The sequence below is a fragment of the Moschus berezovskii genome, chromosome 26 (genome assembly GCF_049115385.1).
Source record: "Moschus berezovskii isolate FMDL1 chromosome 26, NW_MosBer_1.0, whole genome shotgun sequence".
NCBI lineage: Eukaryota > Metazoa > Chordata > Mammalia > Artiodactyla > Moschidae > Moschus > Moschus berezovskii.
The window spans coordinates 9,522,084-9,548,511 of NC_142485.1; the positions used below are offsets into that span (position 1 = coordinate 9,522,084).

The 26,428-nt window shown below is 48.3% G+C and overlaps 1 protein-coding gene across 1 annotated transcript in view; it reads left to right on the plus strand.

The window, feature by feature from the left end:
- The window catches only part of ZMAT4 (zinc finger matrin-type 4), a 371,285-nt gene that overhangs the window by 53,558 nt on the left and 291,299 nt on the right, over positions 1-26,428 (plus strand). The window contains exon 2 of the mRNA XM_055416278.2: positions 20,437-20,542. Within this exon, the coding sequence (XP_055272253.1) occupies positions 20,441-20,542 (102 nt within the window). The 5' untranslated portion in view covers positions 20,437-20,440. The remainder of the gene's footprint in view (positions 1-20,436; positions 20,543-26,428) is intronic.

Here is a 26,428-nt window from a genome sequence, read left to right on the forward strand (position 1 = left end):
CTGTTGCTTTGGAAAGATCAGAGGAGAGCTTTTCTCCCAGTAGGTGGAAGGGTGTCCATGCCGTGGGCAAGCTTTCTGTTTTCTGGAAAGATGGGAATTGCATTGGTCTGTCCCTCAGTGCACCCCCCCCCCACCAGTTCTGTTCTCTTTCCCAGCTCACAAATGCCAACTTGCTGGACACAGAAGCCCTTGACATCACGCTGGGTCTCTGATCCAGCAGCAGCTGGTATATTCTACTTTGAGGCCTTTGTTGGGGGTCTGTGGAGGTCAGCAGTGGATGCAAAGGTGGCCCAAGCCAATGTGATGGAATGAGGGGTCTGATTCCAGTTTGCAACCCTGACATCCCAGCTGTGGAGGGCTTTCGGACAACTTGGCTCCCAATTTGGGAAGGGTCAGAAAGAAACCCAAATTGTTTCCTGGCCTCTACGCAAAGCTCTCATTTCAGGGATGCAGCTGTTTTGGAGGAGTTTTTAAAAATGTGTATTTTTTTTAATATTCTGTAGGACTCGGGGTACCTGAAGACCAGCCAAGGACCAGCAGATTGGAGCTCCATAATGATTACCTTTCTCTTGCAGAGATTTATGGTGGATTAAGTGATTATAAGTGCCTAATTGCTATGGACTCCCTTTAGGACACTGGCAGGTGAAGACAGTTGGTAAATTACTGCTTTCTCCTGACCCTCAAATCAAGTGCATCAACCCTATGACAAAAGCAGGCAGACTGCAGCTGCAACTGGCCCGGCCTTTCCTGGCTGTGAAATTTGGAATTCCATCAGCACCTCAAGGTCTCTCTCCTTCTGGCAGGGGCCAAACTTTTTTTTTTTTAATTTAATTTTTTTTTAGTTCTCTTTAAAAAAAATCTTTTATTGAAATGTAGTTGCTTTGCTGCTGCTGCTGCTAAGTCACTTCAGTCGTGTCCGACTCTGTGCGACCCCATAGACAGCAGCCTACTAGGCTCCCCTGTCCCTGGGATTCTCCAGGCAAGAACACAGGAGTGGGTTGCCATTTCCTTCTCCAATGTGTGAAAGTGAAAAGTGAAAGTGAAGTCGCTTTACAATGTTGTTATTTTCTGCTGTACAGCAAACTGAATCAGCCGTACATATACATAGATCCGCTCTTTTTTTGGATTTCCTTCCTGTTCAGGTTGCCACAGTTTCGAGGAGAGTTCCCTGTGCCATACAATATGTTCAGACCACACCCGGGGGACATTTGGGAACAATCCTTTGGGACGGCTGGGGTTTGTCAGCTAGTGCAGCAGCAGGTAAGGGGCTTCCCAGGGGGCACCAGTGGTCGAGAACCCACTTGGTAATGCAGGAGACTTAGGAGACATAGGTTCGATCCCTGGGTGAAGATCCCCTGGAGGAGGGCATGGCAACCCACTCCAGTATTCTTGCCTGGAGAATCCCATGGCGAAAGGAGCCTGGTGGGCTACAGTCCATGGGGTTGCACAAAGTTGGACACGACTGAAGTGGCTTAGCATGGCACGGCATTTTAGCAGGTAGGAACCTTGTTTGCTCCCCGGATGCAGTCACGTTTCAGTGGGAGTTAACACGTCTTCAGGCTTCAAACTGGTTCTCATCAGAAGCTGTTAGAGCAGCTAAGGTCCTGGAGGACAGTCCGTCAGTAACAGGCTCCGGTGTCTCTTCTGGTGTGTTGTCCTGCATTTCCCCTTAGGGTCACTCAGACTGTGGGTCTAATGCCATCTCCAGGGGGCATCTCTTACTGTAGGGAGAAGGAACCCATGTGGTCTCTTCCTGCCCCCAACACCAGCATCCATTGGGTTCTAGTGTAGATGTTTCCATTTCATGGCATGCTGTCGAAGAAGAGCCAGGGATCTTCCCCGAGTGCCAGGTGGCTTGAAATATCTCATTAGAAATAGCTGTGTGGGAAGGAACAATATTTTTAGCAGTGGGTAGGAAGTGTTACTGAAATATGACTTATTTGACATTATAGAACTTAGAAGCATCAGTTCTAGTCAGATGGTGTGAGAGTAACTGTAACCCCTTTGGAGACCGCAGATCAAAGGGCTGAAAAATGGGATTCAGCACCAGCAACTTTCTCCTTTTTTGCATGTTAGTAAGTCATACTGAGTCTGTCTCGGGATTCAGCATTACTAGAGACGATGCTTGGCTTCAGGTTGCACGAATATTACTCTGGGGATGACTCAATGGGCTCCTGGAAGAGTTCTGGGGCTTGGGGAATTGATCAGGTCTCTGGGTGGCTCAGATGGTGAAGCAAGCGTCTGCCTACAATGCGAGAGACCCGGGTTCATTTCCTGGGTTGGGAAGATCCCCTGGAGAAGGAAATGACTGTCCACGCCAGTGTTCTTGCCTGGAGAATTCCATGGACGGAGGAGCCTGGCGGGCTACAGTCTATGGGGTCACAAAGTGTTGGACGTGACTGAGCAACCTAATAATAACACTGAATTTCCGATGAGGTTGTTTCTGAAAGAGTATGTGGCGAGTCCAGCTGCTCACTGCTCAAAAGCCAATAAACAGGCCAGGTTGGAGAAGGGGAGAGTTTGCTTTTGTTCAGATGCTGGCAACTGGGGGCTGAGAGGGTCCAGTGTGGTCATTATGTAGTTACCTTCTTCCACCTGGTGGGGGTTTCAGTATCTATGAGACAGCTCACAGGATATGGCTCAGAATATTATCTACAGCCCTTGAGAAGGAACTAAAAGTCCTTGACTTTGCTTAATGGCTACGTCGTTATTATTTGATCTCCTCTGACTGTTTTCCTTCGATTTTGTATGCTCTTATTTCTCCGATTGATTTGACTAAAGCTTTCCATAGGCAAAAGGCAGGCAGAGGACACAGACATGGACCACAGGGTCCTGCTCTGTTTCAAGGTGGGGTCCACAGTGAGGCTATGGTGTGAGGTTTGCTTTCCGGGAGGCAAAAGAGAAGCAGTTCGTCAGGAGGCGAACTCTGCAGGGTTCAGTGCTCGGGGTGTTTAGCAGGGTTTAGCGGTCGGGGTGTTTGGCAGGAGAAGCACCCAGGATGGGCCTGGTGGAAGGAAGGGGCAGAAGCAGGAAGCTGGTGCTGTAACCTCGCTGGCCCTGAGGGGGTCTGGTTGAGCTATTCCATACCAAGCCCCAGTGGCTGTCCTCTTTATCCTTGCATCTGTTGGCCCCTAGGCCTGGGCCACCCTGGCCCAGAGGGTGACCTTGGGGCTGATAGGGTCCAGTGTGGTCATTATGTAGTTACCTTCTTCCACCTGTGCAGCTGAAGCTGTGCAGCTGAAGCTGTTCCCGAAGGGCAGACAGCTGATCCTAAAGGTCAACCCCAGTCCTAGCAAGGGGCTGGGGGCGGTGGGAAAGTCTTCCCTGAGAGGGTGTCCAGACCTTATGTTTCCCCATCTGGCCCAGGAAGATCCAAGTACACATTTCACTGAGTGTCCAGACCGCTCGATCACTAAGCAGGTCACAGCCCATTGACTTGGGAGGATGGCCTGTTACTCTTGCTGTGAGGACTCAGAATTGCTGTTTGAGACAGGGATGCATGGCCAGTGTAGGTGGAATCGGTTCTTAAGCCTCCTTAGCGCTCTAACCTGACATCGGCACGGCTCACGGGTCCCAGACACAGTGCTTACATTTTTGACAGAATGCTCACCTGGGCAATCTGAGAGCCTGGTGGGGGGGCCCCACCCAGTGTCCCTCCTCCTCTTCACAGCCCCTCTCATTTGCTTCCCAGGGACCAGCTTGGAAGGTGGTCTTTGTTGGGCGTCTCTGTATTGCAGATTCCCACAAGAGGTTATTTTCCCCCTATGAGTGGCTTTGGTTCCTCCCTGCTCAGAATGATTCCTAAAAGGAAGACAGTGAGCATTCTGGATGGAGGGGGGTGTGGAGGGAAAGGATGCTACCACAGGAGTTGGGGATCCCTAGTTTGTCTTTACTCATGGGAGGTGGGTAGGGGTGAGTCCCATTATTTTCCTGGGTGTCTTCTCCTCTCTGTGAGCGTGCAGGATGGGGCAGGTGGTCCTTCAGGCCCTTTCTAGGGTTGCAATTTCCTTCCTTCTGTCTCCGCTGTGGGATGCGTTCTTACACTGTCTGCAGTCCACTCAGTTCTGGGTTGCTGGGTCCCATTCCCGCTGGTGTCTGCGCTTCCTCACCTTGCAGCCAGCCCTCTTCTGCTGCCTGCCCGGTGTTCACGTTTCCTTGTCTCCGTGCCAGCGCATCCAGACACTGACCTGCTCTTCCACTTGGTAGCCCCACCTCTCTTACAGCAGGCGGGGAAGACAGGTAGGAGGGAGGCTGGATGGGGCCCCTGATTTAAGGCCAGTCTGGTGTGCGTGGACAAGTTGGGTGGAGGGGCTGACAGTTCACTGACGGGCTTGGGGCAGGGGTATGACGAAAGCAGAATAGATGGGGAGGAGGCTTGGCCTTAGGAGAGCATCTCTCAGCTCAGGCTCTTGTCCCCAAAGCCAGACTCGCCAGCCAAGTAATGGATCTATGTTAATATGGTTTCATTTCCTGGAAACCGCCCATGCCCTGCTCAACTCAGCTGAAAAGGCAAGAAGAATTGATTCGGGGCAAGAATCTGAAAGTGTCACTACATTCGGAACTGGAGCGGTGAGCTGGGAGCTTCTCCCCAACATCAGGGCTGATGCCAGACGGCCAAGCTGTCGCTTCTGGCGGGGTGACAAGGCCCTGATCCTCTGATGTGAGGCACTTGCTCATTACCTGGCATCCCAGTGGTCATGACCATCTGCTCGGTGCCCTCCCCCCCCCAACAAGATGGCAAAGCAGATTGCGCAAGACAGCAGCGCCGGCGTGCCAGGAGTGAGGAGGATGAACGCGCTCCACGCTGGACAGAAACAAGGGTGGCCTTCCTAGTGCTGCTGGTATTTGAAAGGGGCTCCTAGTTAAAATATAGGAAAAGGCACTTCTGGTCAATGAACCAAGACATAGACCTTGTCCTCAAATGATGCTCTCAGTTCAGTTCAGTTCAGTCACTCATTCGTGTCCGACTCTCCGCGACCCCATGAATCACAGCACGCCAGGCCTCCCTGTCCATCACCAACTCCCAGAGTTCACTCAAACGCGTGTCCATCAAGTCGGTGATGCCATCCAGCCATCTCATTCTCTGTCGTCCCCGTCTCCTCCCACCCCCAATCCCTCCCAGCATCAAACTCTTTTCCAGTGAGTCAGCTCGTCACATGAGGTGGCCAAAGTATTGGAGTTTCAGCTTTAGCATCAGTCCTTCCAATGAATAGCCAGGACTGATTTCCTTTAGAATGGACTGGCTGGATCTCCTTGCAGTCCAAGGGACTCTCAAGAGTCTTCTCCGACACCACAGTTCAAAAGCATCAATTCTTCAGCGATCAGCTTTCTTCACAGTCCAACTTTCACATCCATACATGACCACGGGAAAAACCATAGCCTTGACTAGACGGACCTTTGTTGGCAAAGTAATGTCTCTGCTTTTTAATGTGCTGTCTAGGTTGGTCATAACTTTCCTTCCAAGGAGTAAGCGTCTTTTAATTTCATGGCTGCAATCAGCATCCGCTCTACTTCTCCATAAATTGCTTGATTCCAGACACCATAAAAGCACCACATCTGTTCAAATGAGGAAGTGATTGGTACCGGCCTGAGTAAGCATACTCCAGAGGTCTGGGCTGTCTAATGGCCAGCACGTAAGAGGTTTAACTGATAAAAAGCATGCTTCTGGGTAACTGCTTTCCAGCCGTGCCCATGATACCTGTGTTTGAGTTGAGTTAGTTCGGGTTGTACAAGGTGAACCCTAGGATCATAGTGACTCAATGCATCAGAAGTTTATTTCTCCACTGTGGAACATCCAGTCGGCAACTGGGGTTGGGGACGTGGGACTGCAGTCCACATGGTCCCTCAGAAGCTCAGGCTTTCAGAGGTTTCACTTTAATGTGAGGCAGGGGGATCAGGGCAGGGGTACCCAACCCTCAGGTGGAAGAGCAGGGTTTCCAGAACCAGCCTGCAAGGGTGCACACTGCTTTCGTCCCAGATTGCATTGGCCAGAACTAGTCCTAAGGAACACTAACTGCCAGAGAGGATGCCAAACTCAGTTGTTTTTTTGTGGTTGGGGAAAAAGAAAAAGTACAGCTATGTCTGTGTTACAGAGAGTGTGGAGGATTGTTTCCAAAACATTCTTTCTCATCATTGGTGCATAGAGGCTATCTACTTGATGTCATCATCTGTCTATCCATCCCTCTGGCGTTTAGCTGTCAGCCGTCTGTCTGGCCATCCATCCATTTATTATCCTTTTATCTAGCATCACCATCTGTCTGTCTATGTCTACCATCATCATCACTATCATTTACCATCTTTAATAACAGAGTGAGCCCCCACCCCCGACGACAGCTTCCACAGAAAAGTGAAGATCTCGCAACAGCTTGGATCCAGCCACATGACTCCCTCCCCCTGCCCTTCTGTGCTAATCACCACCCTAAATCTGATCCTCACGTTTTGCCAGACATGTTCAGAGTTGTGTCTTCTCTACATGGATCCTCAGAGTGTATCTGTTTCTAGTTTAGCTTTTGACTTTGTAGAAAGGATCTCAGGCAGGTGCTCTTTGACCCACTTTTTTGTGTAAGCATTAGATTGCCATGGTTCGTCCGTACTCTGGGGTGCTGTGGGCCCTCATTCACCTTGCGCTTCTGCCTTGGTCAGTTCCTTTCCCTCTGGCAGATGCATGCCAGGGTGATTGCAGGTTTGGTATTTGAACAACGCCACCATCATCATTTTTGACACGCCTTGTGTCCTCATTGAGTGAGAATAGTTCTATTGACTAGGAGTGCAGTTGCTAGAGCGCTTAGCTTGATTAGATTATGCTAAACTGTTCCTCCTATCAAAAATGGACACCATGTGTCCACACCTTTACCAACACATGATAGAGGTATTTTCATTTTTACCAATCCCTTTATCATTTATTCAGGAGCGTAGCACACATACCTTTTTATACTTACCTTCCCCTGGTAGCTGAATTCCCTAAGCTATCATCACTTTCGCTACTTCTCACTGCATCCCAAGGCAAGAAACGGCACAAGATCTCAAAGCAACTCTCAGATGGGAAGAGGCGTTCTGACTGAAGAACCACAAAACAGGTAGATCCACAGGAAGGCTTTTGTCAGTTTGTGGATGGGTAGCCCCTGCCTCTGTGACATTTTAATTCCTGTGTCTTTCCATCTTGGCCACTCCAGGCACTATTACAGGGGCTCTACAATTCTGCTGATTTTAGGAAAAGCAGCCCGGAAATCAAGACCAAAGAGCAATCCCCTGAGAAGCCAACGCAAGTTAAGCAGGCTTGGCGGGGGGGCGGGGAAACGGGGCTGAGATTGCCTGCTGGCTGGCTGGCTGACGGAGAGCCAGGCTGCATCGTCGGGGCACAGATTAGGATAAGAGTGATCGTTTCCCCCGCAGCAGCTCGGCTCGGTCTGGTTCTGTCCTCCTTTGCGGTAGGTTACAGGTGCATAACTGTGCCTCCAAGCCCCAGCTATGATGGTTGCATTGAGATCTGCCCTCAATCTGTCTGGTTCAGTAGGGGCAGAACAGTGACGGTCTTGTGAAGATAAATCACATAAACAAGTTACAGTAATGGAATACTTATTCATGAACTGTATTTGTGAAGGCTTGTATCAACTGTTCCAAAGACAGCTCGTGTTGGTCTTGCAGCTTGTTAAGAAAATCCACCTGTTTTAAGGGTGCACCTGCTCCACCCAGGCAGCTGGCACCCTGGGAAATGAAGGAGCCACGTTGCTTTTCTTCTTTCGAGTCAGAGGGTGGGGGCAGGGTGGGAGCCTGGGCTTTAAGACGTGAGTGGCTTTTCCACCTGGGTGCGCAGCCCTTTAGTTTGATGGAACGGGTGACAGAAAACATAAACGGCGTGTTCTTCTCCCCTGTACCTTCTCCTCCCCTCTCCTGCTCTTTGTGGCTTAGTGACTTATTTTTTTCTGTCTGTCTCTGGCTTTCCTCCTGAGATGGGGGCTCTGTGTTTGCTCTCATTTGAAGGGATGAACCAAGGAAAAATCCAAGTTCTCCACCCACCCTCCGTGTCTCCCCTCTGATGGGGCAGAAAGAGAAAGAAAATGCTCTGGCCCGTTGTGCCTGGCAGGTGCGCTGGAGTTTATCCATTCATACTCTATGGAAGCAAATGGCGTTTCTTCTTTTTTTAAAAAATTTTATATTGGAGTATAGCTGATTAACAATGTTGTGATAGTTTCAGGCATACAGCAAAGCAACCCAACCGTACACATACATGCCTCCATTCTCCCCCAGATTCCCTTCCCATCCAGCCTGCCACATAACATTGAGCAGAGTTTCTTGTGCCATACAAGGAGGTCATTGTGGCTTATCCATTTCAAATATTTTATTTTTGACTTCACTGGGTCTACCTTGCTGCGTGTGTGGGCTTTCTCTAGATGCGGCAAGCAGGGACTACTTTCTGGTTGCAAAGTGTGGGCCTCTCCCTGCCGTGGCCTCTCCTGTTGCAGAGCACAGTCTCTAGAGCATGCGGGTTTCCATAGTTGGCTCTCTGGCTCTAGAGCACACAAGCTTATGGGCTTAGCTATGCTCTTCCCAGACAGGGGATCACACCCTCATCCCCTGTGTTACAAGGCAGATTCTTAACCACTGGGATGCCCAGGAAGTCCTGATTATCCATTTTAAATACAGCAGTGTGTACATGTCAGTCCCAAACTCTCTAACTATCCCTTCCCCCATCCTTCCCCCATCTCCCTGGAATCAAAATTTCTTTCTCTAAGTCTGTGAGTCTGTGTTCAGTTCAGTTCAGTCGTTCAGTCAAGTCTGACTCTTTGCGACCCCACAGACTGCAGCACGCTAGGCCTTCCTGTCCATCACTGACTCCCAGAGCTCACTCAAACTCATATCTGTTGAGTCAATGATGCCATCCAACCGTCTCATCCTCTGTCATCCCCTTCTTCTACCTTCAATATTTCCCAGCATCAGGGTCTTTTCCAATGAGTCAGTTCTTTGCATCAGATAGCCGAAGTAAGTATTGGAGTTTCAACTTCAGCATCAGTCCTTCCAATAAATATTCAGGACTGATTTCCTTTAGGATAGACTGGTTGGATCTCCTTGCAGTCCAAGGGACTTTCAAGAGTCTTCTCCAACACCACAGGTCAAAAGCATCTCTTCTTTGGTGCTCAGCTTCTTTGGAGAAGGCAATGGCACCCACTCCAGTACTCTTGCCTGAGAAATCCCACGCGTGGAGAATCCTGGTAGGCTGCAGTCCATGGGGTCACTAAGAATCGGACCTGACTGAGCAACTTCACTTTCCCTTTTCACTTTCATGCACTGGAGAAGGAAATGGCAACCCACTCCAATGTTCTTGCCTGAGAATCCCAGGGACAGGGGAGTCTGGTGGGCTGCCGTCTATGGGGTCGCACAGAGTCGGAGACGACTGAAGTGACTTAGCAGCAGCAGCAGCTTTCTTTATAGTCCAACTCTCACATCCATACATGACTGTTGGAAAAACCAAATGGGTGTGTTTCTGCAGAATGGCGTGCACTGAGTCCAGTGTGCGAACCTTCTTGAGAGATCAGAGCCTTGGAGGAGCTGTTCTCTGTGGCACTGCCCGTGCCTAGGGTGATGCTGGCACATAGTAAATGCTCAGCAAAACCCAGGTGATGATTAAAGGGGATCTGAGTGAGGCTGTAGGAGATGCTGGTCTCGGGCAGAGGCTGTCCAGTAAATGCCAGGGCAAGTCTGAGGGGCTGGAGTCCTTGGGAGCCTTGGGCTCCACTGAGCCTGCTGGAGTTGACAGCCCAAACTCACACATCCTGACAGGGCACAAGGGGTTGGAGAGGGACAAGTGCCCAGGGAGCAGGTGCATGTGTGAGCATCCTCAGAGGCTGGCCCAGGCTGGGGGCTTGTTTGCTACTCACCACTCTGGGTGTCCTCGGCCAGCCCTGGGCTGTATGTGAATAAGACTGACAGATACGGTTCCATGGCCCGGGGCCTGGGGTAAGGCGTGTGGGCCCAGCAGATGCAGGCGCCTCTGAGTCAGGATCACGGAGGCCGATTTTACATGTGCAGAAAATGGTGCCATCAAAATTATTCAAGGGGCGTGAGTCAGCCTTGCAGCTCCTGGTGATGCCAAGCAGAAGAGAGTGGTGTGAGGGATTCCTCCCACCCCACCGCGCCGCGCCCCGCCCCCAACAGAGAAGGAGCGTTGTGTCTTCTCTGTGTGGATCCTAAAGGGGTATCTATTTTTAGTTTAGTTTTTGACTCTGTAGGATGGATCTCAGGGAGGTGCTCTCTGACCCGCCTTTCCGTGTAAACTTTCGATTGCCACGGTTCCTCCATCCTCGGGTGCTGTGCGCCCTCATTCACGTGGCCATTCTACCTCAGTTTATTCCTCCCCCTCTGGCAAATGCAGATGCAAACTCTGGCTGGAAACTCGAGCTTTCGCCTGCCTGTGGGTGGTTAATGGGGAGGGACCTGGACCGCCACACTCCTGCCTCTGAGCATCACCAGGGAGGGGAGGGGGCAGCAGCCAATCAGCAGAGAGGGCTTCATCCCAAGAAACAGGGAACCCTAAGGTTCTTCAGGCTGACGTTTGTCTTGATCTCAGCCACTTCACAGAGGTTCCAGGTCCACAGCCCTGCCTCCTGGGGGTATGTGGTGAAAGGAATGTTAGCGTGCAGACTCTGCAGACCCTGCGAGCTGGTCCCGGGCGGCGGCTTCAGTTGTGTGCCCTCTGCCCCATTTCTCCCTTGGGCACTGTTTCATGGAAGTCCAGTATGCTTCCATTTCTGGAGCACTTTCCATGTTGTTTTTTCCTTCGTCTTCTAAGGCTGCTTGGTCTGCTGTCATGGCAACCAGTCTTGCATCCCCCAACTCAAGCAGAGAGAGGTGTGAAGGGACAGGACAGACCCGGCCCATCCGTCGGGGTTCCCGGTCCCTAGAGGCGCTGGAGGGAGGTGGGACCTCACTGTGGAGACGTTTAGAAGCTGCTGTGTTTGTCTCCAAATCTTAGTTTTCTCAAGGCCAGGAAGGCGAGTGGGAAAGTTGTTTTCTGTGTCCTGGAAGGACAGTGGCAGGGCCTGAAGGGGGTGGGGCAAAGATCAAGACCCAGCCACAAGAACACCGAGGTGGGCTCCAATTTGGGCCCTTTTTCAAGTGGGATAAACACTCTGAGGATCACAGAGAAGAAGGCCACGGCTTATTTGTTTTGTGCTGAGAATGGCCCAGCCCCAATCCTTATTCCTTTCCTCCTCTGAGCAGAGTTTGATCCCTTCCAATTTTGGTGAAACAAAACAGGAACCATTTCAGTAGCCTTTTCGATATTAATAATTTTAATATTAAAGTGTGTCTGATTTGGGGGACTTCCCTGGTGGTTAAGACTTTGTCCTCCGATGCAAGAGGTGTGGGTTTAATCCCTGGTTGGGGAGCTAAGATTCCACATGCCTTGCCACCAAAGAGTCAAAACAAACAGCAGAAGCAATATTGTAACAAATTCAATAAAAGACTTTCAAAATGACCCACATAAAAAATCTTTTTTAAAAAGTGTGGCTGATTTTAAATGGCAGTGGCATGCCTCCTGGCTGTTTCACATTCACAACCAGCAGCAGTTTCGTTTTAATTGGTGGCATTTTCAGTCAACTGTTCAGCTTGTCCAAGTTGAAAGAGACAGGAGTCCAGTCTTCCCACACTGGGCACTGGGGGCAGAGCTGCCCAGAGTGGTGGCCGCGGGAGCCCAGTGCTTTGCTGGGGGCAGGCACGTGGCATGCCGTGGAGGGTCTTGGCTGGATTAAGAAGAGCCAGCTGGACTGGAGGGAGGGTGGGGTGGTTTTGCATCTTCAGGCTGAGCCGGGGGACCAGGAATAGGTATCAAATTTGAGGGTGAGTCAGACTATAGATGGGCAGGCAGAACGAATGGGAAGAAGGCCCTGCCTCCCAGTTTGACTCCGATAAATGCAGAGAGGAGCGTATGGGCCCTGAGGTCACTTCCAGCTTCCCAGATTTCACCTGGATAGTTGAGGCTCCCTAGGATCTGCCCACATGAATTCCGGGCAGGGTGTCTGCCTTTCATTTTCATATTTTAATGGTGGCTCTTTAGATGAGCAGTAGGACAACAGACAGAAGGGCTCACTGTGCTGAATTCTGCCACAGGGAGGCAGTCAGGATGGGGGCTGAGCCGATGGGCACAGAGTCAGCCTGGCCTTAGTACCTGACTGCCGCTTACAGGCTTGTTTACTCCATCCTCACCTTCGGTTCTCAACTGGTCAGTGAGAAGGATGACTCTATCTGCCTCTTGGAAGAATGAAGTCAGGTGGGAAGGCCCTTAGCACTAAGCTCAACTCAGGAGCCCCACCTAATATGCTTATCATAGTACACATCTTTATTCCTTCTGGGTCTAGAGCTTTCACAAGGGTCCAGCACTGTGAGGAGTCATTTTAGATGCAGCCCCTGATATTGATGGCTTAAAGTTCAACATTCAGAAAACTAAGATCTTGGCATCCGGTGCCATTACTTCATGGCAAATAGATGGGGAAACAGTGGAAACAGTGGCTGACTTTTATCTTTTTGGGCTCCAAAATCACTGCAGATTGGTGATTGCAGCCATGAAATTAAAAGACTCTTACTCCTTGGAAGGAAAGTTATGACCAACATAGACAGCATATTAAAAAGCAGAATTGAAAGAGACACATGTACTCCAATGTTCATTGCAGCACTGTTTATAATAGCCAGGACATGGAAGCAACCCAGATGTCCATCTGCAGATGAATGGATAAGAAAGCTTTGGTACATATACATAATGGAGTATTACTCAGCCATTAAAAAGAATACATTTGCATCAGTTCTAATGAGGTGGATGAAACTAGAGCCTATTATACAGAGTGAAGTAAGCCAGAAAGAAAAACACCAATACAATATACTAACGCATATATATGGAATTTAGAAAGATGCAAATGATAATCCTGTATATGAGACAGCAAAAGAGACACAGATGTATAGAACAGTCTTTGGGACTCTGTGGGAGAGGGTGAGGATGGGGTGGTTTGGGAGAATGGCATTGAAACATGTATATTATCATATGTGAAATGAGTCGGCAGTTCAGGGTTGATGCATGTTACAGGATGCTCGGGGTTGGTATGTGGGGATGACCCAGAGGGAGGACAAGGGGAGGAGGGAGGTGGGAGGAGGGTTTGGGAGGGGGAACTCATGTACACCTGGGGCGGATTCATGTCAATGTATGGCAAAACCAACCAATATAATATTGTAAAATAATTAGCCTCCAATAAAAATAAAAAAATAAAAAATAAAAAGCAGAGACATTACTTTGTTAACAAAGGTCTGTCTAGTCAAGGCTATGGTTTTTCCAGTGGTCATGTGTGGATATGAGAGTTGGACTATAAAGAAAGCTGAGCATCGAAGAATTGATGCTTTTGAACTATGCAGTTGGAGAAGACTCTTGAGAGTCCCTTGGACTGCAAGGAGATCCAACCAGTCCATCCTAAAGGAGATCAGTCCTGGGTGTTCACTGGAAGGACTGATGTTGAAGCTGAAACTCCAATACTTTGGCCACCTGATGCGAAGAGCTGACTCATTTGAAAAGAACCCTGATGCTGAGAAAGATTGAGGGCAGGAGGAGAAGGAGACGACAGAGGATGAGATGGTTGGATGGGATCACTGACTCAATGGGCATAGGTTTGGGTGGACTCCGGGAGCTGGTGATGGACAGGGAGGCCTGGCATGCTGCGGTTCATGGGGTCGCAAAGAGTCAGACACGACTGAGCAACTGAACTGAACTGATACTGATGAGTTCCCAAAGTCACATGGATTGGCAGTCTGGGAAATGCAGAAATCTGCCCCTAAGGACGAGAGTAATTCTTTGGTTGAAATCGCCATGCGTCTTAAATCCTATTTTTTAACAAATATAATTTACGTGGCTGCGCAGTCTTAGTTTTGACATCTCCATCTTTAGTTGAGGTGCTGAAGGTGTCTCTCTCCAAGGGCCGGGGGCACAGCAGGGTCATCCGGGGATCGTGACGGCCGTTGGCTATCACAGAGCCACCCCAGTGAGTGACTGTGCATGCAGGAAGTTGGTCCATGTCCAGCCTTTGGGTGGTGTGTTCTTCCTTTATGTCCCCCCAGGAGCAGGTCACAGCAGGAAGAATGCAAGTGGGCAGGGGAGAGGGTGGGACGCACTTCTTATCAAAATGCTCCATCTGTCACTGTCAGCGCCTCCTGACAACAAGAGGAGATTGGAAACATGCATGAAGTATGGGGTCTTCACAGGCATCCAGCCCCAGTATCAGCTGCCAGTGGAATTCAGTGAAAACAAGACATCTTGGTGCATGATATTAATACACAGCAGAACACCTGTGATGGCAATAAAGGCTATGATTTTAGCACGCCGACGCGGTTATCGCCCCCTTACTCTTGAAGGTGGTTCTATTTATTACTCTGCTTCAATATTTACAGCCTCCTTCCTGAAAATAAGAATAACGGTAATACAAAAATAATATCATTAGTAACAGTGGTGGTAATATCTGGTTTTGGGTGTCTGCTGTATGTCGCAGTCTTTGTTAGATGGTTTCCATCTGCATCTTCTCCAGTCCTCACAGTGACCCTGGGAGAATGTTTACTGCATTTCACAAATGAGGAAAACAGGGCTTCAAGGAAGATATATAACTTGCTCACAGACCTAGTTGGTGAGGGACCAAACCTGGATCTGAACTAGTGTCTTGTTTTCCTCTAAAGAGCCCTGCGTGGGTTTGGGGAGTTTTGAGACAGAAGCTATTTTAGCATTATTAGAAATGGAACGGAATGAGGAATATCAGTCTTGGCTACCAAGCCTCTGGTTTCTTTGGGTTTTCAGCCTGTGTTCCTCAAATCTGCTCTTGAGGAGCAGGAAGAGGCAGAAAAGGAACGCTTCCCTATCTGCCTTTGAAGATCCTGAAAAAGGCCATCCCTGGCTCCATGAGCAGTGCGTTGGGACCAGCCTCTCCTCCTTCCATCTGGACCTTCAGCTTGCTGTCCCCTCTCTTCTTGCATTGCATTGCCTCCTTCCTTATGCTGCATAATCCCGAATTAGCCCCGCCAGTGCCCTTCATATGTGTCTTCTTATGTCTACCGATAGCAAGATTTTTTTTTTTTTCCTGTGCTGGGGAAAAGAATTAGCTCGAGCTGGAACCCATTTCCCTTCAGTCCAATCCTATCCGTTCTCAAATTTTCAACTCTAGTAGAACTGGAAGAGTTCTTTAAGTTTCTTCTCATCTCTTTAAATCCTGTAGCTTTTTTTTTTTAAAAAAAACCAGCCCATTATACTTGCCGCCTGTGTCTTAGGTATTTGGTGGGTATGTGTCTTCTCATTAAATGGCTCAGAAAGATTTGGAAGACAGGGAGTGTGCCTTCTTTTATCCCGATGTCACCCTGATACACAGTAGATGCTCGGTGACCATTATTTGGTTGTTTTGAATTTCGGCTGTGCTGTGTCTGTGTTGCAGTGTGTGGGCTTTCTCTCCCTGTGCTGTGCAGGCTGTCGGCTTCCCTTGTTGTGGCCCATGGGGTCTAGCACTTGTGTGCTCAGTGGTTGCAGCACATGGCCTCTCTAGTTGCAGTGCGCAGGCTTCATTACCCCAAGCATGCGGGATCTTAATTCCCCAGCCAGGGGTCAAATCTGAGTCTCCTGCATTGGAAGGGGGGTTCTTAACCCATGGGCCACCAGGGAAGTCACCCCAAACCATTACTGAATAAACAGAAGCTCCCCCTCTGTATTTTCTTTTTTTATTGTCCTCAGCTCTACCTCTGCACCTTCCACTGTCACTGATACATGTTTAAGTAGGTCTGTTGCTTTATAGAGACCTGGGCTGGCACAGAAGAGTCTGACCACATTCCTCTTCTAATACTGCCTCCAGTTCTACTCTGGGCCTTGATTTTCCTAAACTACAGGTAGCACCTTCCTCTGTGGATGTTGAAGAGCTGAAGTTCTTCAAACCTTCAATGTTTGCTTTGAAATGTGCCAGGATGGGGAATACTGAGAAAGCTTCTGTTCAGGTCAGTTTCAAGTCTCGGAAATCAAACTCCTTCTCTGCTCCCTTTCCTTACTTTTTTCTCCTCCATCACAGTGTCCCAGTGCCTCAGAGTTCAGTACAGTCAGCATGTTCTTAGAGTTGGGGGTCACCACGCGTTGGCTCTGGGCCAGTAGGACTGGTCAGTAAGTGATCAACGGTCCAGCTCTGTTGCAGCTCTAGCTGATGATTCAGCACCATGGACAAGGCCAAGGAAAGCGTCAAGTTTTCCTGCCTTTTCTTCCCAGCTCTCCTATACTTCTGAGGGCTAGGGAAGCTAAGATCCTCTTCTAAACAAGCTGGAGAAGAGGAGCAAGTGGCAGCTTTCCCCTTTGGGAGTTCCACTTTTTGAATCATAAATCAGACCTTCTGGTTGTCTAAATTAACCAACACAGAGAGAGTTCTTGTGTCTTGGAGAAGAGGCCTCCTGCACAGACTAGACAGACACTTGTTCCCTGATGGTCTCCTACTGTAAATTAACTTATTCCAGGCCTTGTCAATTTTGGGGAGGGGTCTTTATGGTCCTTTTCCTGCATGTGGGCTTATTCAAGTCAACATTCTTATACAAAACAGCGGAAAAAGCCAGGATATTCTCTTCTTCCTTTGATTTTTTTTTAAGTATACACACTTTATATTCTGCCTTTAAAGCTATTTCTGCTGCACAGCTGCTTTACCGAGACTCAGACTCCTACGGGCCCCACTTGGTCCGCCATGTACCTTGAATATCCTTTCACACTGTTTGATTTCTGCAGTTGGTTGTATAATGAGGAGGGAGTATGCAGTGAGTCTGGAGATTCCTATTAACCAGGTCACCCATGAATCTATTTTTGTGCTCTTCTTTATTAGAAATAGCAGGGAACATGATAATATTTAAACACAACTGCTTAGAGGAACTTGGCTTCAAAATACACCTTCCCGAGTTTTCTTTTCCCATTTGACATTTCAAAATGTTGTACTACATTTTCACATCACCAAAGCGCCTCCTCTCCATTTGCATTCCAGGCTGTGAATACAGACCGTTGCAAATGACAGTAGATATTTCAGAGGGTCATTTGGATTTGTGATCCTTTGCCCACGTATCGGGAATGTTTCATACTGTTCTTGGCGCTGCCTTTGAAGATGGTCCATAAAAAGATACACACAGACCAAGATGAAAAGGAGGACAGGGGTTGGGAATACATGGAAGAGAGCTATCTCCAGTGCCTGAAGGAGGGGACTTCACGAGGAAGGGGAGTAGAATTATTCTGTATTGTTCCCAGAGTCAATGAATGGAATGCATAAGGGAACGGATTTTGATTCAACCTAAAGAGTGCTTAAGGACTAGTGCTGCCAGACTCTGGAGCAGGTTGTCATGTGAGGCGGAGAACCTCCAGGCTCTATAGGTGCTGAACTCCAGGTTGACCGGGCTGTCTGCCCAGAATGATCCTTCCAGAAATAACAGGTCCATTTCAGCCGCGAGAATCACCCGTCCTTACCCCTTGGCATTACTGTCGGAACGCAGGGCATTGGAAACCACAGGTGCTCTTGTCTCTTGGCAGCAGAAACTCTGAATCCTTTTGAATTGCTTAATACAGATGTCCTCATGGGCCAAGACAGCCAAAGTCAAGGTAGAAAGGGATTTTGGAGTTGTTGAGGCAGGCAGCCTTTTGTTTCAGGCAGATATTTTATTCTTGAGACACAGCTATTTATTTGTTTCAAATGCATTTATTTATAAAATTTTGTTTCTTTACGTATTTGTTTCTGGCTGTGCCGGGTCTTCGTGGCTGCACACGGGCTTTCTCTAGTTGCGGCGATGGGAGGTATCTCTTGTTGCAGAGCGTGGGCTCTAGAGAGCTCAGTAGTTGTGGCTAATGGCCTTAGTTGCCCTCAGGCACGTGAAATCTTCCCGGATCAGGGGTCGAATCTGTGTCCCCTGCACTGGCAGGTGGATCTTTAACCAGTGGACCAGAAAAGCTCAGCGACCCAACTATTCAGATGATTTGTAAAAATGTCTTCAATTGGATGGCAATCTTTCATTTGTTGCATTAATCAAGACTTGCCCAATATTTTACCAACATTGGAATGCCATTAAGAATAGGATAGTGATCCCTTTCAAACAGAGGGAGTTCTACAGTTTACATTACCTTCTCCTCTTTTGATATTCCCCGCAATTCTCCAAGGAGGCATGGAAAATAGTATTTTCTCAGTTTTTATAGGAAGAAAACAGGCCTACAGGGCCTAGTGACACATCTGTATCTTGTAGCTGGCAAGCTGTGCCCCGCCTGGGATGGAGCTGGACAGTGGGCATTGGAACCGCGGATGCTGGGCAGTGTCTGTGGCCGTGCCAAGTGTCAGCAGTGTGGCTCTCGGCAGTTTCATGTGTACAGTGAGGGCTCTGGAGTTGGCTGAGTTGCAGGGGCCCACCCCACCCTGCCATCTGGGCTTTTCTGGCCTTGGCACCTGGCAGAGTCCTTACTCTTTGCCTGGCAGGTAGGAGGTAAGATGAAGTGAAATTTTGGGTTGGAGAAAAGCATCATGATGTGCAGGTGTGTGTTTCCAGGGTGGTGACATTGTGTGTCAGATCTCGTTCACAAACTTGCGAACCTTGGCTGCGTTGTTTTTGCCATGCTGTGCAGTATGTGGGATCTTAGTTCCCTAACCAGGGATTGAACCTGTGTGCCCTGAATTGGGAGCTCAGAGCCTTAACCACTGGACCTCCAGGGAAGTCCCTGGCTGCATTTTAATTCAGAGTTTGGAATTTGAGGATGTTTGTTTGCCTTTGCAGGTTCAATTGTGGTATGGAGGGGTAGAAATAATCTTTATGAATTTCCTCTGCCCTACATGTAGACAAGTCAGTAGGAATCATGAGGGCTTCTCACTTTACAAGATATAGGCTTGCAAGATAAAGCAGTAGTTTAGTCTGATTTTATTTTTTAATTGTCTAAGTATAACTGTGCATGCATGCATGCTAAGTCACTTCAGTCATGTCTGACTCTGTGACCCTAGGACTGCAGCTTGCCAGGATCCTCTGTCTACGGGATTCTCCAGGCAAGAATACGGAAGTGGGTTGCTGTGTTCTCCTCCAGGGGATCTTCCTGATTGACCCAGGGAATGAATCCATGTCTTTTACTTCTAACCTGCATTGGCAGGCAGGTTTTTTTTTTTTTTTTTACCACTAGCACCAACTGGGAAGTCCCCAAGTGTAGCTGTTGAACTCAAAACTCTATTTGATATTGCTTGGAAGCCCCTTGGGGCTTCCCTGGTAGCTCAGATGGTAAAGAATCTGCCCACAATGCGGGAGACCTGGGTTTGATCCCTGGGTTGGGAAGATCCCTTAAAGGAGGTCATGGCAACCCACTCCAGCATTCTTGCCTGGAGAATCCCCATAGACAGAGGAGTCTGACTGGCTGCAATCCATGGGGTCACAAAGAGTCAGACATGGCTGAGTGACTGAGTTTGCACAAGGCTCTTGACAAAGCTAACCTGTTTCTTTGTACTACAAAAGCAATTCATATTCATTGCAGAAAGTTTAAGAAGAAAGAAAATCATGTCATTATCTATAATCTCCCAAAGACAGCTGCTACTAACATTCTGTTAAAACGTCCTGGAATGTTTTTCTGCACACCTCTACATGTTTTAAAAGAAATTAGTATAATACTGTACATACTGATTTGTAAGCCTTTTGCTGTTAATGGTAAACATTTTCCTACTTTACTAAATATTCTATGAAAATATTTGATCTGAGTGTGGATTTGGGAGGTATATAGTATTCTTGCATGCTGATGTATCAGAATTCATTTAACCTAGTTCCTGCTGCTGCTGCTGCTAAGTCACTTCAGTCGTGTCCGACTCTATGTGACCCCATAGACGGAAGCCCACCAGGCTCCCCCTTCCCTGGGATTCTCCAGGCAAGAACACTGGAGTGGGTTGCCATTTCCTTCTCCAATGTGTGAAAGTGAAAAGGGAAAGTGAAGTCGCTCAGTCGTGTCTGACCCTTAGCGACCCCACGGACTGCAGCCTACCAGGCTCCTCCATCCATGGGATTTTCCAGGCAAGGGTACTGGAGTGGCTTGCCATTGCCTTCTACTCTTGGCTATATTGGGTGCTTACAGTATTTTGGTAATATAAATTATTTTTGAAGATGTCTTCTCACATAAATTCTTAGCAGTAGAGTAGACATAAGTCTGATTTGTCATACATAGAAAACTAAAGTTGGATTTCAGGTTTTTAGAGTATCAGCCAAGTGTTGAACATTTATGAGAAAATGGTCCACTGCACACTTTCTAATGGTGACTGACATGGTCACCCCAACAGTGTGGGGAGATCTCCCCCTGCTGTCACCATTGTTAGATCTGGTACCCGGCTCCTGGCTTCTTCACACCCTTAACGTCCCACATAAACACCAAGGTGGTGGATTCATCTCTCTTTTCTGTTGATTCTCTTTTAGCCTGATGAAGTCCTCCGATATCGATCAGGACTTATTTACAGACAGTTACTGCAAGGTGTGCAGCGCACAGCTGATATCGGAATCTCAGCGTGTGGCCCACTACGAGGTAAGAACAACTTTTCCCACTCAGGGTGTTCAGATGGAGGGAAGAGCATCTGGAGTCAAGGTCGTGGGGCTTGAGGGTTCTGCCTCTGGACTTGGGGCAGAGCTGAAGAACTGTGGGGCTTGAGCACACAGTCTGAGACCAGGTCAGGACAGAGGTGCACGCATGGGGTTGCAGAGAGGGCTGAGGATGGCATTTTCAGGCCCCTGGCGGTTTCCCAGGTCCTGTTTTTCCCTTTGGACCTCAGCCCCCCCGGGAACCCAGTGGGCTTCCTCTGCTTGTTGAATCTGTCACTGCTCATCTCTGAAGTTCCTTCCAGGGATGCATTAGCGCCAGCTTCTCTGTCCTTCTCTGATGCTTGAAGGAAACCTCAGAGGCCCTTTCTCCATCACTGGAGGGAAAACATGGCAGCAGGAGTGGTTCAGCACCAGATTCCTTCCGCTTTCTAGCTGCTGCTCCCAAAGGGTTTATCAGCAGAAAGATTTCCCCCGCAGGGAGATAATCAAGTTTTAGAGTCCAAATATGCTTGAAGGACATAGCTCAGTGGCTTTGACTTTTTGGGATGGGAGCTCACAAGGCTGCTTTCTGATCCTTTTTTGGGAAGAGAGGATGAGAGGAGAGAGACCGACCCGTTTCTGAGGAGGGCGTGGGGGACACACGTGGAGGAAAGGGGCCCCTGGCCCCCAGATGCTGCCCAGGGCCTGTAGCGAGAAAACACGCGGCAGTGAGAACACGCGCGTTCAAGGGTAATAATTTGTAAGTAATTTTAGATTGGAGGGCTTAGCCAGCAATTTTCTTTTTGTCTGTTGCATCTGACAAACGCCAGTTGTCACTGTCAGTCACCACACTCCTCTGAGTCTCAGATTCCTCCGAGCACGGGGAAAGCAATAATAATGGCACGTGCACACACACACCCCGGGACCGTTCCTTGGCCCCGTGTGTGCTCCTCGGGGTTTTGTGGTGACCAGATGAGAGCCCTTGAAATGGTTATTTGCGCAAATGCTTTGGCAGCTAGAACGTGGGCCCAACCCGCAAAATTACATTGTTTCTCGTCGTCTACTCTGTGGCAGCGGTGTTTGGACGATGGCAAAGAAAACTTGCTCTTCAGAGAAAAACTTGAAAAAAATCAGCCTCTGCAAAAAAATAAGTCAGCATATTCTTTTGTCAGTAGGCAATCAAGTGGAAGAAGAAGAAAATGTGAACACAAAAGGGTGATCTAAAGTGGAAGGTAGCCATCTTTTGAAATGAAATTTCTAAATTCGGTAGATATAGCTTTGTAAACACATACGATTTTTTATTAATTCCATTTCCCCATTGAAGGAAACTCAGGGTATTTGTCCCTGCTCTGAAATCCCATAGCCCATTGTGTTCTCTTTGTATTAGACCTTTGGGTTCCCTTTTTAATCATCTTACTAGATTCTAGTAAGGAGCTTCCCTGATAGCTCAGTGGGTAATGAATCTGCCTGCAATGCAGGAGACCCCGGTTCGAATCCTGGGTCAGGATGATCTGCTGGAGGAGGGTTAGGCTACCCACTCCAGTATTCTTGGGCTTCCCTTGTGGCTCAGCTGGTAAAGAATCTGCCTGCAATGCGGGAGACCTGGGTTTGATCCTTGGGTTTGGAAGATCCCCTGGAGAAGGGAAAGGCTACCCACTCCAGTATTCTGGCCTGGAGAATTCCATGGGCTGTATATAGTATATACATGTATATAGTCCCTGTATATAGTCTGGGGGTCAGAAAGAGTCCAACACAACTGAGCGACTTTCACTGCTAGATTCTTATGACCAGAAACATAATTCTTCCATAATTCCTGGAACAGTGTCTGCCCATCTGAGCCACTCACTGAGCTTTTGTTTACAAAACTAACCTAGTGACCCTGTCCAGGCACTCCTTTGTTATTACCTGAGCTAGAAAGGTAATGTCAGAAAATAAAAAACATCAAATCTTTTTAAAGGAAAAAAATCCCAGCTGCTCAGTTACGGGTTTAGTTATTTGAACTCAGCTTTTCCTCTCACCACACTGTACCGTCTCTGGCCCAATCTAATTGTTTAGAGGATGTGTTAGGATTTGTTGCAAGTAGCACAGGTGAGCTTCCCTGGTGGCTCATACGGTAAAGTCATCTGCTTGCCATGCTGGAGATCCGGGTTCCATCCCTGGTTTGGGAAGATCCCCTAGAGGAGGAAATGGCAATCCGCTCCAGTACTCTTGCCTGGAGAATCCCATGGATGGAGGAACCTCGTAGGCTACAGTCCATGGGGTTGCAGAGTCGGACACGACTGAGCAACTTCACTTCCCTTTAGCACAGGTGAGACAGAGAAGTGAGAGCAATTGCCATAGACCTTCAGTTAGCAGAGTGACACATCGTCAGAACATGAGCTGCACTCTGGCTAACCAGGGAGGGGGCCTCTGAGCGACGGTTCATGCCCTGCCTCCAGGCAGAGGTGGGCCCTCCCTTCAGGAGAAACAGCAGCTGCGAAGCTGCAGAAAAGGCTGAGTCAGAACCAAGCGCACCTTGTGTAGTCTCTGGTCTTCCGGCTTTGGTTAGGAGACAGCCTTCATTCTTCATCTCCAGGAGGATGACCTCTATCACGTGATCCCCAGGGCTGTCTGAGAACAGATTTTCTGATTCCATTCATCCCCCCACTCCTCCACATACCCGCTCTGCTGGAACTGAGTATCGAGTGGGTCTCTGTGAGTCTTGTGGCCAGAATTTGGCCTGTATACACCAGTGCTGGATTAAATCTCGGAGACGGAGTTTGGGGGTGAAGTAGAAAGAAATAGCTTGACTGCTTTGCCAGGCATAGCGGGCCACAGTGGGCTAATGCCCTCAAGATGGTGTGTCCACCCTGGAGCCGGTAGTGAGGAGTGTTTAAGTGTTTAAGAAGTAGGGCGTGGCCAGCTTGTGAACACTCTTCTGATTGGTTGGTGATGAAGTTTGTTTAAGAAGTAGGGCGTGGCCAGCTTGTGAACACTCTTCTGATTGGTTGGTGATGAAGTTTGTTTAAGAAGTAGGGTGTGGCCAGCTTGTGAACACTCTTCTGATTGGTTGGTGATGAAGTCATGGCGAGTCAGCATCATCAACCTTCTGCTTGCAATTGGTCTGGGATCTGCATCTGTGTGGGCAGCAGACAGTAATCTTCTTCCGCCTGCTGGGGGTTTCATTGTCTGCAAAACAGCTCGGAGGACATGACTGAGAAGTTATCTGTAGCCCTTGAGGAAGAACTAAGGTCCTTGACTTTGTTTAATGGCTAACATCTTATTATTTTGTTTTGCTTGACTGTTTTCCTTTCTTCATTTCCTCACTTCTCTGATTAAATTTATTCTTTCACTAAAGTTTTTCTGCAGACAAAAGGCAGGCAGAGGACATGGACGGGGGTCTGTTTTGGGAAGACTGCACTGGGTCATGTTTGTTGCAGTCCCCAAACTCAACTGGCCGTGTGGTCACACTGACTGTCAATACTCCATCACTGATTTTTTGCTTGAGTATGATGTTACTCTCAGTTTGGCCAGATCATATTCCCAGCAAATCAGTGACAATCTACTGTGTATTTTCTGCGTGCCCAGCGCTGTTAGTGTTTGCTATCACAGGGGTTCTGGATTGTATCAGGAGTAGTCTCTGCCCCTAAGCAGCTCATAAGCTCCATTGGAAGGAAAAGCTATGAATACTTTGGTGTGGTTCCTGTGTGTGTGGTATCAAGAACAGAACCTGTAGATTCTACTCCTAAGGAGAGGCTGATCTAATTCAATATAAACCAAGTGTCCATTCTTCCGTCCATTTGGTTTTGTGACACATATGCTATGTGGTGCTGTTAAATTTTTGGATCTTTGCAAATTCCATATTCAAAAGGGTGAGTCATCACCAGGATCCATTATGGTCAAGAGAGATTTGTGGCGGTGACATGAATTACCAAGGCTCCACTGGACTGGAGTAGGAAATGGCAACCCACTCCAGTATTCTTGCCTGGAAAATTGCACAAACAGAGGAGCCTGACCGGATACAGTCCATGGGGTTGCAAGGAGTAGGACATGGCTGAGCATGCGTGCACGGTGGATGGTTTAAATTCAGAGATTGCTGGAATAAGGGGCCTTGGAATCTCCAAGGAGCACTGACACCAGCCTGGCTGGACTGAGATTTTTGCTGGAGGGGCTGGCAGCACCTTCAGGTAGGGTGGGATCGAGAGGTAAGGAGAGGGGAACCTGGACTCTTCTGAGGTTCTCAAGTTTTTGAGAGCATAAAAAACAACTTTCTGAATGATAGCTTGTTTATGGTGGTCAAGATGTGTTGTTGGGAAAAGAGCAGTTCTTGATATAAGTTTTGCCAAGAGCCTAGTGTGCCACTCCACTGAAGTTGGAGAGAAAAAACACAGCAGACGTGTAATGGCTAATAGCGTCATGCCCCATTTAAAAGCCTGAACCTTTGTATAGGAGGACGGAACAACCTAATATATGTCTAATGGACCAAGCACTTCCATGCTATACTTTTAAGATCTCTTTTCACATGTGAACTTTGGGAGTGAAAAAAGAAGAGCATAAAGACATTATTGCTTTTCGTATTTGCTAAGCATTAATAACACGTTAATGTTTCGGTAGAAAATATAATTAGATGCTGTCTCTTCTCACTGGTTGAATAGTCTGAATCAGTAGAACAAGTAGATGCAGACAGAGAGGGTAAAGAGAAAGCTTTCAGATGAACATACCTGAATGTTACAGAAGTTAAAAATCATTTCCTAGTGAGGCCACGAGGGAAGGTGTAGTTTTCTAGGTATAGGAAGAAGAGGATCCCAACCCTATGAGAACTGAAGCCAAAAGGGCAGAAAGATTATTTCTTGGAGTAAAACTAAAGGAATAAGATGTATGATCGGATCTAGAAGGAAAGAGAAAACTCTTGTTAGGCAGACCCAAGGAAGCCAGTCATCGCAGTGCCAGCCCAGAGTGTGTGTCTGTTCTTTGAACCCTAATATCCCTTGTGTTGTTTTGCCGGCTGTGTAATTAATCACTGTTTGTGAAATCCACATCTCAGAGGTACCTCCAAACAAGATGGTGAGCTTCCTGAGGGCACTCTGGAGTCATGCCTTGTATTTCTAATTTATTAATATTTCCACGCGTGGCCCGTGGTTGTTTCTTACTGGCACTTAGAGGCTGATGAAGAGGCTGGGCTGGGACTGGTGGAGGAGGGTCGTGGGGCAGGTTTCACAGAAGCCTTGATGGCTACACCAGAAGAGGCGACTCTGTAGTCTGGAAGTCGCTCAGTACTCGGAGCGACCTTCAAGGTAGAGGTGACAGTTCCATAGTTACAGGAAAGACGATTCTCCGAACTGATGGGAAAGTCTTCAACCATCTCTGAATTTCATAGTAATATGGATTCTGGCAAGTGCACCCCATTAGCTCACCCAGGAAAGTCAGAATCTAGTATTTCTCTCATCAGTAGCAGCAGGCGCTGGGGCATACTGAACAGATTGCTCAGTTTCACCTGTTCTGATGGCCTTCCAACACAACTCTGGCCTTCCCTAGCTTTTGTGTAAAGTGGGGAATAGCCGAAGGGCACTCTTCTAGTCTCTCTGGGTCAAATAGTAAATGGGGCATAAGTGTTTTGTGGGTAGAGCCAACAGGGTAAACTCGAGGTCCCTAATAAGTGAGGGCAATGGCAAGCCACTCCAGTAATCTTGCCTGGAAAATCCCATGGATGGAGGAGCCTGGTAGGCTGCAGTCCATGGGGTCGCACAGAGTCGGACACGACTGAGCGACTTCACTTTTTACTTTCATGCATTGGAGAAGGAAATGGCAACCCACTCCAGTGTTCTTGCCTGGAGAATCCCAGGGACGGGGGAGCCTGGTGGGCTGCCGTCTATGGGGTCACACAGAGTTGGACACGACTGGAGCGACTTAGCAC